The sequence below is a fragment of the Ambystoma mexicanum genome, unplaced genomic scaffold (genome assembly GCF_040938575.1).
Source record: "Ambystoma mexicanum isolate Mex_15411 unplaced genomic scaffold, UKY_AmexF1_1 Mex_scaf41, whole genome shotgun sequence".
Classification (NCBI taxonomy): domain Eukaryota; kingdom Metazoa; phylum Chordata; class Amphibia; order Caudata; family Ambystomatidae; genus Ambystoma; species Ambystoma mexicanum.
The window spans coordinates 1,441,901-1,457,962 of record NW_027182457.1 but is presented as its reverse complement, the minus strand read 5'-3'; the positions used below and the strand labels follow the sequence as shown (position 1 = coordinate 1,457,962).

General features: G+C 45.6%; 1 protein-coding gene across 1 annotated transcript in view; it reads right to left on the bottom strand.

The window, feature by feature from the left end:
- The window catches only part of LOC138559125 (uncharacterized), a 283,215-nt gene that overhangs the window by 17,673 nt on the left and 249,480 nt on the right, over nucleotides 1–16,062 (bottom strand). Inside the window, exon 3 of the mRNA XM_069642691.1 lies at nucleotides 1,538–1,777. Coding sequence (XP_069498792.1) covers nucleotides 1,538–1,777 — 240 coding nt within the window. The remainder of the gene's footprint in view (nucleotides 1–1,537; nucleotides 1,778–16,062) is intronic.

Here is a 16,062-nt window from a genome sequence, read left to right as displayed (position 1 = left end):
TAAACTGAAGCTCCTCCAAAGATGCATTTATGCACGCAAGTACTTCAACCAATGAAAGATCTCCTATAAGAGACTGTGTGTTGTTGGATCACCTGGTTCCTCATACTCTATGCTATAGGATAGTACATGTTGTTGGATCCCTAGGTGCCTCCTGCTACTCTATGCTATAGGATAGTACATGTTGTTGGTTCCTAGGTGCCTCCTACTCTATGCTATAGGAGAATATGTGTTGTTGGATCCCTAGGTGCCTCCTACTACTCTATGCTATAGGAGAGTACGTGTTGTTGATCCCTAGGTGCCTCCTCCTACTCTATGCTATAGGAGAATATGTGTGGTTGGTTCCTAGGTTCCTCCCCCTAGTCTATGCTATAGGAGAATACATGTTGTTGGTCCCTAGGTGCCTCCTCCCACTCTACGCTATAGGGGAATATGTGTTGTTGGCTCCCTAGGTGCCTTCATCCACTCTATGCTATAGGAGAATACATGTTGTAGGATCCCTAGGTGCCTCCTGCTCTATGCTATAGGAGAATACATGGTGTAGGACCCCGAGTTGCCTCCTGCTCTATGCTATAGGGAAATACATGTTGATGGATCCCTATGTGCCTCCTCCTATATTATGCTATAGGATAATACATGTTGGTGGATCCCTAGGTACCTCCTCTATGCTACAGGGAAATATGTGTTGTTTGAACCCTAGGTACCTCCAACTATATTCTACATGAGAATATATGTTGTTCAATCCCTAGGTGGCTCCTCCTACTCTTTGCCATAAAGGAATATGTGTTGTTGGATCCCTAGGAGCCTCATAATTGATGCTACAATACAATTCTGTTATTTTATCCCTAGATGCCTCCTCCTACTCTATGCTATAGAAGAATACATGTTGTTCGATCCCTAGTTGCCTCCTCCTACTTTATGCTAGAGGTGAATATGTGTTGTTTGCTTCCTAGGTGCCTCCTCCTACTCTATTCTACAGGAGAATACTTGTTGTTGGATCCCTAGTTGATTCTTTGTACTTTATGCTGTAGGGGGATATGTGTTGTTGGATCACTAGGTGCCTCACATGCTATGCTATTTGAGAATATGTAATGCTGGATCCCTTGGTGCCTCCTCCTACTCTATTCTGTAGGAGAATACGTGTTCTTGTTTCCCTAGGTGCCTATTCCTACTCTATGCTACAGGAGAATATGTGTTTTTGGATCCCTAGGTGCCTCCTGCTCTGCTGACAAGGTACTAAACAGCAGCACCAAATGTCTCTACTTAGCTGTGGCTTTCAGCCATTTATCCACCTGACTGCGCCTTTCTCTTAAGTGCCGGAACCTCTTACTTGTGATCTTCCCAGAATTACTTGCCACTTATGTCTGTTCTAGTGGCCCTGTGAAGCATACCTTCATTTGGCACGTGTGATATCATTGGCCAGCCTCATTGTAATTGCACCATTTTTAACGATGCGTTTCTGGGCAGAAAATAGACCTTCCTCCTATCAAACATGCAGCCCCGCTGCTCTAGCTGCGTCCCATGACCTCTGCCTCCTTACCTGGGCAGGTGACATCAGTGGATTGACTCTGTTCCTCACTGACGTGGTTCTTCACGGTGCAGGTCACGTTCCTGAGGACAGACTCGTAGCTCATCTCTACTACCCTGGAAGGGAGCCATGAGGGTGTCCCATTCACGCTCCAGGAATAGGATGGGTCAGTGCCGTTCTCCATGAGGCAGGACAGCTGAACACCGCCATTCAGATGGCATGTGTAATTCACCTCAGGTGTGGACACAGGGTCTGAAAGGAAAATGTCACAATGTTTGGTCCTGAGACATTTTGACACAGAATTTATAGTCAAACCTCTATCAGGTACAGGGCTGAAAGGTCCACGTGTGGCATCTCATAACATTGTGACCATTGACATACTATGAGTAGAGCTCAGCACCCTCTTCTATTTCCACCTATTTATATTGTTTTACTTTTAATATCCCCTCTCATTCCCTTCATGACTATTTTCTTGTTCTTTATATTCTCTGGTTACATCCTATTCCTATGATTCTCTATTTCATTCTTAATTTCTGATTGGCTGAAACGTTCCTCTTACCTGCTTATCAAAGGTAATCTTTCTTCCCCCTGCCTCGGCTGCAAGCATATCAAATGCCACCCCTAGACTTATGTTAATGGCCATCAAGCGACTTGGAATGACCCAGTAGAGGGTTGGAATTACCTATCTGAGGGCCAGAGATAGTTGCACCCCACCCGGATCTTCCAGTCACCCCAGCGTTCACACAGCTGTCTGCATGTTGGCTACTTCTTCCAGCCTTGATGACTTTGAGTTGAAAAAACGCTGGCAGGAAATTACAAGGCAGGTATGAAGGGCATACGAGAAACCAGGTTCTAGGTTTCATCAAGCATTTGCCTCCAGTACCACTGGGTCCCACCACCACCATCCATGTTATTTTAAGAAGAACGTACAAAGCATGACTAACGCCACAAGTGCCTTCTTGCACTTCAGATCCCTGCCCAGAACCTTGTGCCACTGCAGGTGACGTCTCAGAAACCACTGCTGGAAAATGCAGGTCTTCATATGTTCCTGGCAGACCTGATTCCTTTCTACAACCCAGAGCATCAAGAGAAGTTGGCTTCAAATGGTGGGGGCGTGGCAGGAGAAGGTTTGCCCACCTGCTCTACATCAATCGAACTGCAGTACTTCCAGCTGCAAGGCTGCAGTTGAGAATATGCATCTGTAAGGCAAGTACTTTGTGACCTGTTAATTGCTAAAGGTAAACCCAAATTATAGTAGGAGTCCACTGCCACTGCTCCATTCTCCTCTACTCCTCTCTCTTCCTAACATCACGTGCCTTCATACCTTCCTCCTCCACTCTCTATACCCTGTCTATGGAGCTACTCATATGTGTAACCTTTATTTATTTATTTATCACACACTCCTTCACCAATGGGTGCATCATGGCGCTGCTGGGAGGTAGGAAGGAAAGGAAAGAGAAAAAGAGGGGATCGAAATACAAGGTGAGCTAAAACAAAAAGGTCTTCAAGGTGCGGCGAAACAGCAGGTGATACTGTGTGGCATGCACGGTCACCGGAAGGGAGTTCCACAGCCTAGAGGCCGCAACAGAGAAGACCCGGCCACCTGATCTAGAGTGGTGAAAGCGGGGAACCTGAACAAGATGAAGAGATGCAGAGCATAGACAACGAGAGGGGACATAAGGGGGAATTTGATCTGCAAGTACTCAGGACCTGAGCCATAAAAGTCCCGGTGCACCATGCAGAGTGCTTGGATCTCCACCCGTTTCACCCCACAGGAAGCCACTGCAGTGAGGCCCAAATAGGAGCAACAAAGGCCCGAAAAGGTGCCCCGGTCGGCAGCCTGTAAGAGGTGTTCTGCAGGACCTGCAAACAATGAAACAGATAGAGAGGCTGGGCTTGATATAGGGCATTATTTATTTAATTTATGTATATACTTATATTGCGCCGGAGCCCACAGGCAACACAGCGCAGAAAGAAACCGACTTAAGAAACCAGGATGGTGGCGGTCTAACAACCTTATTGGAACAGGACGCTTTTCAGTTGCTTTCTGAGCAATAATGGGTTACTTTGCATTGTGCCATATATAAGGGTGATTCTCTCTGCATCTTTTTCATAATCTCCACTCAATGCTAAAATAAGCTGTATATCATCAGCGAAATTACTGAATTGAGCTCCCAAATTATCTAGGAGGTCATATAAAGGCCTATAGAAGATGTTAAATAAAGTTCAGGGGATGAACACGCACGGGGGCCCCACACTCTAATGATTCCAATCCAGAGTAAGCCTTTTCCCAGACGATTCTTGGCTGCCTGCCACTCAGGAATGAACTGATCCAATGCACCACATCTTCAGAGCAGGCCCCTAGGTATTTTAACCTTTGGAGAAGATTGCCATGATCCACAAGATCAAAGGCTGCTGATAGATCCAACATCATCAGCAGCCCTGATTGACTTGCATCCATGTTTTCGGCATTTCAGTCTGTGGATCCAGCAAAGCACACTCTGTACCATGGAATGATCTGAAGCCTGATTGCTTTGGATGTAGTAAATCGTCATGTTCCAGATGCTGCTGTAATTGTATAGTGGCCGCGTTATCAATAATGTTCAGCAGAAAAGGCACATTCGTTATCGGTCTATAGTTAGTGTAAAGTGTTTGATCCAATCCTGCATTTTTACTCAATGTAGTAACTGTCACCCTTTATTTCAGTATATCGGGTACTTCATTACTCAGGAATGCGGCATTAACACACAAACCAAGAATGGAGTAAAGGGCTCTCTATTGTCCAGTCTGATTTTAGAAGGGAGATTTTCCCCAAAACATGTGGTAGGTCCCGTTTTCTTCAAAATGTTCTCCATAATTTCATTGGACACTGGTTTAAATGAAAAAGCCCCATTAGCCTGCGGGACCATTTCCTCCCTCCGCTGAGCACCACCACTATAATGTGGGTGTTCCATATTCTTCCTGATGTTATCATGAGCTGTTTTGATCTTCACAGGCTGTTGTTTGGGGAATACATTGATTTAATTGGGCCCTGGGTTTCTCTAAATCTCTAAAAAAATGTCAGAGAGCTTTTTGAATCATTGTTAGAATTTCAATCTGGTTGTCGTAAAAGTTCTTTTTAGCAAGTATAATTTCATTACGGTATAGTTTATCAAGTGACTTCCAGATGGTTTTATTCTCTTGTGTCCGTTCTTTTTCCCACACTCTCTCTGCCCTTCTTTTTTCTTGTTGACGAGCAGCAAGGGCTGGGGTGAACCATTTCTGGTTATTGGTCTTTTCATTGATAGTTTTAGATTTAAGTGGAGCGACCCGATCCAGCAGATTAGTAAAGGTTTCCTCATATGCTGCTGCCAACAATCTTGCCTCAATCTTAGACCCAACCTCATCATTTTAATATTTACTTGCAGAGATTTGCAAACTTTAAGTTTATAGCCTCTAAGTATAACCTAAAATGTATACAATCTGCAGGAAATGTCTACCACTATAAGAAGCTCACAGGATTCTTTCCTTCAAAAGTATACATTTAAGAATTATAGTGCAAGCCAAGTGAACTAATTCAATTCAAGACAAATATGACAATATCACTACTTCCATAACAAGAGGACAATCACTAAAACAGTAAGCACAACCCTAATGTATCTCTTCTTACTAAAATATGACATTAAGCTGTGTACCACATTACATGGCCATGGTAGTGGCCATGTAGTTATGGTTAAGTTGCTGTTTCCATAGGAAGAGCACTTTTTGGGTGGCTTACAACTTCGCTCTCCCTGGACGGATCCTCACCAAACTTTGCAAAAAAAGTAGTTGGGTCACTCTGAATTTTCTTGAAAAGTTTGGTGAGGATTCGTCCAGGGGGGCAAAGTTATAGGGGGGGTCCCAAAACTGTTTTTTTTCCCATAGACATAATGGGAAAAAACTTTGTGCACGGCTACAGCCCGAACCGCTGGACGGATTTACACCAAATTTGCGGCAGGAGCGGCGGCCTGGTCCCAAAAGCGTGCTTTTGTACATTTGGTGTAAATCCGTCCAGTAGTTTTTTAAAAAATGACCAAAATGTAAGGCAAAAAAATGTGTGATATCTGCGTTCGCTTCGCGGACGGACTTCCCTGTTCGCTCCGCGGACAGCACCCCAATTGGCCCGTGGGCTTGCGTCATGTCCGCGGACATGCAACGTGTTCGCTGATTGGACGGCGAGGGGCGTTGTAAGAGGATTCAATTCAACACTACAGCTAAGTCAATGCCTAGTCTGGGATACTGAATGGAAACCCTTATTGATATATCTTTATGTCCAGTTCATACGTTCTGGATGACTACCCCTATATAACAGGACAAAGACTGATATGCAAATGGATATTTCCCATCTGTGAAAGGCACAGTGAGTAAAAGCAGTGGCTGCGAACTCTCAAGTGGTTAATAACCACTGAACAGGTTATCATGTCTGTTCTTGCGAGAGAGGGGCGCCCGCTACCTTTGTTAAACTATTTTTTAAGGAACCTGGGATTGGTAACCCTAGGTCTCCTGGGGGCAACCAGACGTGGTCTCCCTCTCACTGTGCTTAGAGAGGCATCAGCTTCACCTCACTGATGATCCCCAACAAGGGTGAAACACGTGTATGGGGTTGCTGGTGGTACTCTCGTTCAGATTGGAGTTGCCATTGTATTTCGGTGCTGGACTGCCCCTGGGCAGGACAAAGACTGATATGCAAATGGATATTTCCCATCTGTGAAAGGCACAGTGAGTAAAAGCAGTGGCTGCGAACTCTCAAGTGGTTAATAACCACTGAACAGGTTATCATGTCTGTTCTTGCGAGAGAGGGGCGCCCGCTACCTTTGTTAAACTATTTTTTAAGGAACCTGGGATTGGTAACCCTAGGTCTCCTGGGGGCAACCAGACGTGGTCTCCCTCTCACTGTGCTTAGAGAGGCATCAGCTTCACCTCACTGATGATCCCCAACAAGGGTGAAACACGTGTATGGGGTTGCTGGTGGTACTCTCGTTCAGATTGGAGTTGCCATTGTATTTCGGTGCTGGACTGCCCCTGGGCAGGACAAAGACTGATATGCAAATGGATATTTCCCCTCTGTGAAAGGCACAGTGAGTAAAAGCAGTGGCTGCGAACTCTCAAGTGGTTAATAACCACTGAACAGGTTATCATGTCTGTTCTTGCGAGAGAGGGGCGCCCGCTACCTTTGTTAAACTATTTTTTAAGGAACCTGGGATTGGTAACCCTAGGTCTCCTGGGGGCAACCAGACGTGGTCTCCCTCTCACTGTGCTTAGAGAGGCATCAGCTTCACCTCACTGATGATCCCCAACAAGGGTGAAACACTTGTATGGGGTTGCTGGTGGTACTCTCGTTCAGATTGGAGTTGCCATTGTATTTCGGTGCTGGACTGCCCCTGGGCAGGACAAAGACTGATATGCAAATGGATATTTCCCATCTGTGAAAGGCACAGTGAGTAAAAGCAGTGGCTGCGAACTCTCAAGTGGTTAATAACCACTGAACAGGTTATCATGTCTGTTCTTGCGAGAGAGGGGCGCCCGCTACCTTTGTTAAACTATTTTTTAAGGAACCTGGGATTGGTAACCCTAGGTCTCCTGGGGGCAACCAGACGTGGTCTCCCTCTCACTGTGCTTAGAGAGGCATCAGCTTCACCTCACTGATGATCCCCAACAAGGGTGAAACACGTGTATGGGGTTGCTGGTGGTACTCTCATTCAGATTGGAGTTGCCATTGTATTTCGGTGCTGGACTGCCCCTGGGCAGGACAAAGACTGATATGCAAATGGATATTTCCCATCTGTGAAAGGCACAGTGAGTAAAAGCAGTGGCTGCGAACTCTCAAGTGGTTAATAACCACTGAACAGGTTATCATGTCTGTTCTTGCGAGAGAGGGGCGCCCGCTACCTTTGTTAAACTATTTTTTAAGGAACCTGGGATTGGTAACCCTAGGTCTCCTGGGGGCAACCAGACGTGGTCTCCCTCTCACTGTGCTTAGAGAGGCATCAGCTTCACCTCACTGATGATCCCCAACAAGGGTGAAACACGTGTATGGGGTTGCTGGTGGTACTCTCGTTCAGATTGGAGTTGCCATTGTATTTCGGTGCTGGACTGCCCCTGGGCAGGACAAAGACTGATATGCAAATGGATATTTCCCATCTGTGAAAGGCATAGTGAGTAAAAGCAGTGGCTGCGAACTCTCAAGTGGTTAATAACCACTGAACAGGTTATCATGTCTGTTCTTGCGAGAGAGGGGCGCCCGCTACCTTTGTTAAACTATTTTTTAAGGAACCTGGGATTGGTAACCCTAGGTCTCCTGGGGGCAACCAGACGTGGTCTCCCTCTCACTGTGCTTAGAGAGGCATCAGCTTCACCTCACTGATGATCCCCAACAAGGGTGAAACACGTGTATGGGGTTGCTGGTGGTACTCTCGTTCAGATTGGAGTTGCCATTGTATTTCGGTGCTGGACTGCCCCTGGGCAGGACAAAGACTGATATGCAAATGGATATTTCCCATCTGTGAAAGGCACAGTGAGTAAAAGCAGTGGCTGCGAACTCTCAAGTGGTTAATAACCACTGAACAGGTTATCATGTCTGTTCTTGCGAGAGAGGGGCGCCCGCTACCTTTGTTAAACTATTTTTTAAGGAACCTGGGATTGGTAACCCTAGGTCTCCTGGGGGCAACCAGACGTGGTCTCCCTCTCACTGTGCTTAGAGAGGCATCAGCTTCACCTCACTGATGATCCCCAACAAGGGTGAAACACGTGTATGAGGTTGCTGGTGGTACTCTCGTTCAGATTGGAGTTGCCATTGTATTTCGGTGCTGGACTGCCCCTGGGCAGGACAAAGACTGATATGCAAATGGATATTTCCCATCTGTGAAAGGCACAGTGAGTAAAAGCAGTGGCTGCGAACTCTCAAGTGGTTAATAACCACTGAACAGGTTATCATGTCTGTTCTTGCGAGAGAGGGGCGCCCGCTACCTTTGTTAAACTACCCCTATATAACACCCCTCTCTTTGAATCCCCCTGACCCCACTGAGCCAAGAAGTAGTTCTGTTTTGCAAGTTAAAAGGTTTATTTGATAATTTAAACAATAGATATATATATCACACTTTATAATAATTTAATAATTGAATATCACACTGAATCTGAGCAGTAATCAATAATGGATAGTCTGGCACTAGCACACTTCTTTATAATCAATGATGAGTGGTTATAGGATGAATAAGATAGCAACAATACTTTTATGGTTTCAAATGGATGCAAGGTGGAATGAAAATGCAGTACAGAAAATACTCAATATGCGTTCAACAAAACAATGTAATCACTTTTCTCTGGCAATCCCCTCCCCCCTTTATGCAATGCAAGGAAATGGAAGGAAAGCACACAGTTCTCAGAAATGCAATCAACTGTAATTCAGTTCACCCCAGCAAGCTTAGACTACAGAAGTTGGAAACACAGGCCCAAAATGCTTTTATATGTGCTGGCAATGAAGTGAAAAGTATGCTAAAATGCTTTTAATTCCCTCTAGAAGGTTCAGGGTGAGTGAAATATACTTGGGATGAGTTCAGGCTCACTTTAGAAAGGATCTAGGAGTAACTAGCAGGTTAAACGAATTTTTGGCAACTGAAAGCAAGAAAACTGCTGTTTTCACACGTTGAGAAATTTGCAAATAGCGGCAAATTCGCGAGTGCGTTTTTCGCGATTACAGCAAAAGTATCGGGGGTAGGAATGCGGTTCTAGGTCCGTAGGAAAGCCACGATTCTCATCTTTCAAAGGAAAGTTACTGCAAGTCGCTAGCACACGGAGATATGAGCGATTAAATAAAGGTCGTTTTTCAGATTTGAAATTTTAAAGTTCAAAAAGACAAGTGCAGCTTGCAACTAGAAAATGACAGGTGACAGTTAGGAGGCAGTTCTACTTCGATTAAATAGATTTAATTATATAATTTTAACTAAGAGATTGGTTCTGCACAGTTTGCTAGGTACTCACACTATATTCTTGAATTAAATGGGCCTAGCCACGGATCTGGTCAGGTTTTGAACTGGACTCCGGTTCAGCTCTCTGCACTTCACAGTGATCTGGGTCAGCTCTCTCTGGTTCTGCTAACAGCGGTCTGGTCTGGGTCTGCTCTCTCTCTGGATTCTGGAGATTGATGGATTTAAAGTCTGGATCTTTCTGCACAGCTTTCTCTAGAGATTGATGGAGGTAAAGTATGGATTTTCCCAGCAGAGCGTCCCGCAGCAAATGGCTTGGAAGGTCCCTATCTGTCCTGTCTGTCTGCTTTTATCTGTTTTGAAAATGGGTGTGTGTGCAGCATCACTAGGCTCTACCCCTCTCCACTTGTCATTGGCCAAGCTTTCATTTCTCCCCTGATTGGGGGAGCTAAGTTGTGTCAGAGTGATGTCATTTTACAGCCTGCAGAAAGTCCACTCCTCCTGTCAACTTGCACACAAATCTAGATTTGAACCAAATACATATTTGCAGAGTTACATATTGTTTTAAAATTACGCGCACCCATCACATATCACAGGAGGTATACCATCTCCAAATCTGCTCTTCCTGGGAGCTTGCATTCAGAAATGGCAATATTTGCACTTTTTAACTGATTTTGCAATTTCGGACATTAACCCAAATTTACACACATGTGCGCAAGGAGTATGGACATTAGTTGATGAAGTGTCAGATTTTTCACATGCACACATTTTGAGTAATATCCTCTTTTCCGCTAAAACCCCCCTGAACATACCACCGGGTCCGAACACGTCTTAAAATGTGGGCAGAAAAATCACAAGAATTATGGTATCATTTAAATAATTTTCACAAGTCCGCTCTATGAATGATCCATCTTTTTAGAGTTAGGTTCTGGCCCCAAAGGGGTGTGGTTTCCCCCCAGCACAAGGTTGAATTTCTGGTTTTTCCAGTTCTGCCAAGCCAGCTTGCTCTCACAGGCAGTGCCCCTCCCCTTTCCTTCCAGGAGGAATCTCCATTTACGACTCCCGCCAATAAAACATTTGCCTGAGTCAGGACAGGGCTTTGTTCAAAGCTCCTGTATTCTGTGGGGGCTCCCCTTAATTCAATTATCAGAGAGGTGGCATATCCTTAGTGTGGCCAGCAAAAGGCAGATAGGCCTGGGAACACAGCTGTGACTCAAGTTTCACTCCTGATGGGGGGTAGTTGCCAGGCAAAATTGGAATCTCTTTAAGCCAGTTTTTAGCTACATGTCATTTCTGTTCCCCAGTTTTCTGCATTCAAATAAAACTAAACATTTTTACATATGCAGCTAGAATGCTGATTCTAAGTTTAAACTATGATATTTAAACAATTGAAACCTATGTGACACTCAAAAGTAGGTCACTCAGTCAATTTAAACATTTAGATTTTTAGTGTCTTTCAGTCTAAATTTACTTAAACTGCTGAAATCCACAGCTCCGCCAGTCTTGTTATAAACCTTCAAGTCACTTCAGAATATAACTTTACATTGTATCCACCTCTCAGTAAGTCTTTCTTTGGCATGTTTTGGGTTCATTTATTCAGTTTTCTACAAAAAAGTAAAATCTGGTGTTGTTTTAAAACGCCGGCTTTCTGATAGTGGTGAGTACTGGTACTGCACCCCTTTTTGGGATTTAAGAAAATGAATTCCCAACAGTTATGGGTTTGCTTTTGGCAATCAGCATTGCCATTCCCAATGGTTTCAGACTACTGTGTGGGTAGTCCAATGGTGGTTTTAGGCAGTGTCCTTCTGTGCCCATAACATCGGCAAAAATGAGTGACAGCCTATTCTTCATGCATTTCCCTGTGCATTTTCTGGGAAGCTCTGGCCATCATGATGTTTTCCATGTCAGTACTGCACAGTTTTGAGGTAGGGCTTGGATGCGTGGATAAAAACATCCCACAAGCCCCCCTCTTGCGATGGCCATTCTATTTCACTAATGGGACTCGCAAGACCTGGGATGTTTCCTCATCTTCTTCCAATAGATGGCACAGTTCAGCATCTTTTCCTCCATCCGGTATTGATCGATCGGTTCTCCTCGCCGGTCCTGATGGGAATATTGGGCGGTACACCGGGCCCCTTGCGTCTCTGCTCCCGGTCTCCAGATCGTCCTCCTTGTCCCGTCTCCAGGTTTTCTTTCTCCTAGGACGACAAAGGAAGAGCGGCAATACCTATTCATGGACATTTCGTCCACCACTGTTCTGATAGTGGGGCAGCATATGCATTTCATCATAACAAAACATTACATTCTTATTTTTTAAAAAAAACAGTATAACTAAGAGACAGTTTCATACAAATCACAATATTTTAGAGACTAGATGTGGTATGTTTTATGGTTGGAACTGAATTAGTCTGAGACAGTACCCGCTAGGATTCCAGAGGATTCCTCCAGTTGTTGCAGAGTGTGCCTGGGATGGCAACATTTCAACTGGTTAATGTGGACCCACTTGTCTTCCCCCGCTGCCAAAGGACCTTTGGGGATGTGGATTTTGTAGGCCACAGGGGAGATTTTGTCTATAATCTCAAAGGGTCCCTTCCATGTAGGCAAAAATTTGCGCTGCTTGGCCTGGTTCCTTTGGAAGTTGTATAGATACACCCGGTCTCCCACCTGATATTCCTTCCTGGAAGTTTTCAGGTCATAATGGGTCTTCATGCTATCAGCCGATCTTTCTAGATTCCGCTGAGCATAAGCAAAAGCATGTTGAAGGTGTTTCCTTAAATTCTCCACATACTCGTGAGTTGTGGAGGCATTTATTAGGGTCTGCTCTTGGGTCCTGTAGAGCAAATGCTGAGGAAGCACCATCTTGCGCCCAGTCATCAACTCAAATGGTGACATTTTGGTTGCAGATGAAGGGTTAGATCTGATGGCCATTAGGACCAGAGGTAATCGGATATCCCAAATTGGCCCAGAATCTGCCACAATCTTTTTTAATATGCTCACAATGGTTTGGTTATATCTCTCTACTGCCCCAGAAGAAGCTGGCCTGTAAGCAATATGCAACTTCCTTTTGACCCCCAGTATCTCCCACATCTTTGTCATCACTTCACTGGTGAAGTGGCTACCTCTGTCTAACTCAATCCTTTGAGGTAGACCAAAACGGGAAAAGATGTGGTTAATCATCAGGGCAGCTGCGGTTTCTGCCTTGCAATTTGGGGCTGGGAGACATTCCACCCACTTGGTAAACAAGCATGTCACAGTCAACATGTACTTATTCCCCCTAGCCGAGCGAATCACGGGGCCTACGAAGTCGATTTGTAAATCTGACCATGGCAGGGTCATCCCCCTCTTTTGGAGAGGCGCACGGTGCGTGAGGGATGATGGCTGAAATTGCGCACACACAAGACACCCCTTCAAATATTGGTCGAGGTCCTGCCCCATGTGTGGCCAGTATGCAACCTCTCTTAAGATTTCCAATGTTGTGTGAAACCCCCTATGACCGGCAGTGGCCGCATCATGGGCGTGACTTAACATCAGGCTTCGGAATGAGGTAGGAACCACCCACTGATCGTGGCCAGCTTTGGATTTCCTTACCAACAAACCGTCTTGGGTCCGGAACATTTTTGGACATTTCATCAGCACTCTTAGGTCCTCTTTCCCAGTGTAATCGGTATCCGTCAGGGGAAAGTTCTCAGGGTCCTCAACGTGCTGGTAAAATTTACCAATTATTGGATCCACCTTCTGAGCGGTAATCAAATCAGCATCAGGGGTCTCCTTACTCCATTGTGCAATTGAAAGGTCGTTGTGAGCATTTGTCTGGGACCTAGTGATAGCAGGGACCTGGATTTCCCCCAACAGGGACTCAATCTCAATTAGATCCCCTTGGATGGCCCCGGTTTTGGCCAGCTGATCAGCTAAGTCATTTCCAGTTTTGTCTGGTCCCTCTACTTTGCAATGACCCTTGATCTTTTTCCAATAGATGGTCATCTCATTCGAGGTGACCAGATCATCAATGTTTTGGATCAACTTCCCATGTTTCAAGGGTTTGTTGTTAGCACATAACATGCCTCTGGTTTTCCAATTAACCAGGTGCTCCACGAACCCGTTCCGTACATAATCCGAATCTGTGATTATGACCAGTTCGTGGAGTTGATGCTGGACAGCAGTGAGGATGGCCTGATGCACAGCCATCAATTCTGCCACCTGACTACTTCGGGGACCAATTTTGTATCCAGCGGAGGGCAGAACTCATTCACCCATGCATTCCCTACGCCGGCCACCAGTTCTTTCTCCCCGTCGTTTTCAACATGGTAAGAGCATCCATCCACATAGACAGTGGGCATTCCCTCACACTTGTCCTCTTCAAAGACTTTGTGTGGGGAATTAAGGTATGCCTCCGTGTTGTCCTTTATTTTTAGACTTTCGTCCTCGAGACAGTTTTCTCTGGCACAATCATGCAAGTCAGCCAGACCTTGCGCGTGGGGACTCGTCTTGTTTTTGCCATATATGACCTCCACAGGAAAGCCTTGCATTGACAGAATCCAGGAAGTAATTCGGGAATTACTCACATTTCCGGCCCGGATTCTATCACTTTGGAGATATTGCAGAGGCTGGTGTGGAGTCTCCACTATGATGTGTTCCCCCTGGATAAACAGGCGGTAATTCTTCAATGCCCACACCGTGGCCAGGAGTGCCTTCTCACAATCGTTGAATTTTTCCTCCACAGAGGATAAAGTTTTGCTCGCATAGGAGATTACTTTATTGACCTTGTCATGCTTTTAGTATAATACTGCCGTCAAGCACGTATTAGAGAACCCTGTCTCCAGGAAGAACTCCTTGTTTCTGACAGGGTAAGCTAGGCAAGGCGCTTGTGAGAGGCTTCTTTTGAGTTGTCTTACTGCCTCGGATTGTTCTGGACCCCATTCCCACTTGACCCCCCCCTTCAGGAGATGAATCAAGGGTCTGGTGATCTCTGCGTAGCCCTCAATGAACTTTCTGCTGTAATTAGTCAGTCCAAGGAGGGTCCTTAGTTCCCGCAGAGTTGTGGGGTCTTTCAGTTTCTGAAGTGCTTCCACTTTCTTTTCCTGGGGACCGAGACCCTGAGGAGTAATCTCATGCCCCAAGAAATTAACACGGGTTCTACACCACTGTGCTTTCTGAAAGGAAAGTTTTGCTCCGGCGGCCCTCAACTGTGTCAGAACATAACGGATCTCCGCTATGTGTTCCTCCACAGATGAACTTTTGATGAGGACATCATCTACATAAGCCAGGTTACCCCTCGCACCCAGGTCGGGCATGGCCTTATGTAGGAAAATATTGAACTCATTACCGGAGTTAAGGTATCCGAAGGGAGTCCGGGTCCATGTATACTGCTGGCCCCCAAAGGTAAAAGCCAGCTTGTTTTGGTCCTCCCTACTGACCGGCACGGTCCAGTATCCATTGGTCAGGTCTATTGCAGTGAATACCTGTGACCCCTGGATCTGGGCCAGCCCTTGGTCAATGTAGGGCAGAGGCCTTTGGGAAGTATGGACCCATTTGTTGAGCTCCCTAAGGTCAGCGCAGAGTCTCCACTGGCCGTTTGGCTTCAATATTCCCAGCACCGGATTATTGAAGGTGCTGTGGACTGGACGGATTATTCCCCGGGACTCAAGGTTCTTAATTATTTCAGTAAGGGACTCCATTGATGCGAGAGGCAAGCGATATTGCTTCACAAACACAGGAGTCATGCCAGGGTCCGTGGGGATTGTTGTTGTGTGGATGTCAGTGCCACCACAGTCATATGAGTCTACCGCAAAGAGATCTTGGAAATCCAAGAAAACTTGTTTCAACTTTTGCTTTCGTTCCAGAGTCACACAGGCATCAGCTAGGTTGACTCTCTCTTCCACCATCTGCCTGAAGCCTGGAAAGACTTCTGGTTTGGCTATTTCAGCGGCCTCCTCCAGCTGGGTGGAGAAGTCCCTGGTCAGAGTGCTGATTTGGACTGGAGGCTTCAGGTGGGAAAGGCAGCCCTCATGGACCTGGAAAATCACCTCATCCCTCCTGAAGTTACAAGTCACATCTTCCCTACCATAAGGGCAAGAAGTGTACACCAGGAAGTTCCCCCATGCCGGGTAAAAATCCTGTCTGGTGTTGTATTGTCATCACTGTCACTGTCAAAGCAGTCCTTGGGGATTGGCCCTAACAGTTCATTACCTAAATCTATGGAAAAATGTCGGTCATCAACCGCCATTCCAATAATGGTGCCTGCGGCTAGAGTAATACTCTTTAAGTCGCTGTTATCTACCTCTATTGGAATGGTGTCATGTTCTATGTTGACTAATGGTGTTGGGTTTACCCCTAACCCTTGCTGTTGGAGAGAAGCGTTTAGATGTATGTAAGCATCAGGGTTTTTCAAATGTTGTCCTCTTTTGACTCTCACTTCCAGGGAGAATTGTCGGGTCCTTTCTGGGATGGTGACTTCCTCTTTAATCTGAATTTCAACTGCATAAGGTAGCAATTGAGCTGACCTAAATGCTTTTTCTGGATCATCAAAGTCCATGGGATTATCCGCTAATCGGGACCAAGCTTTGAAGTTTATTAGGTCCAAACTAATGGCAAAGCGAT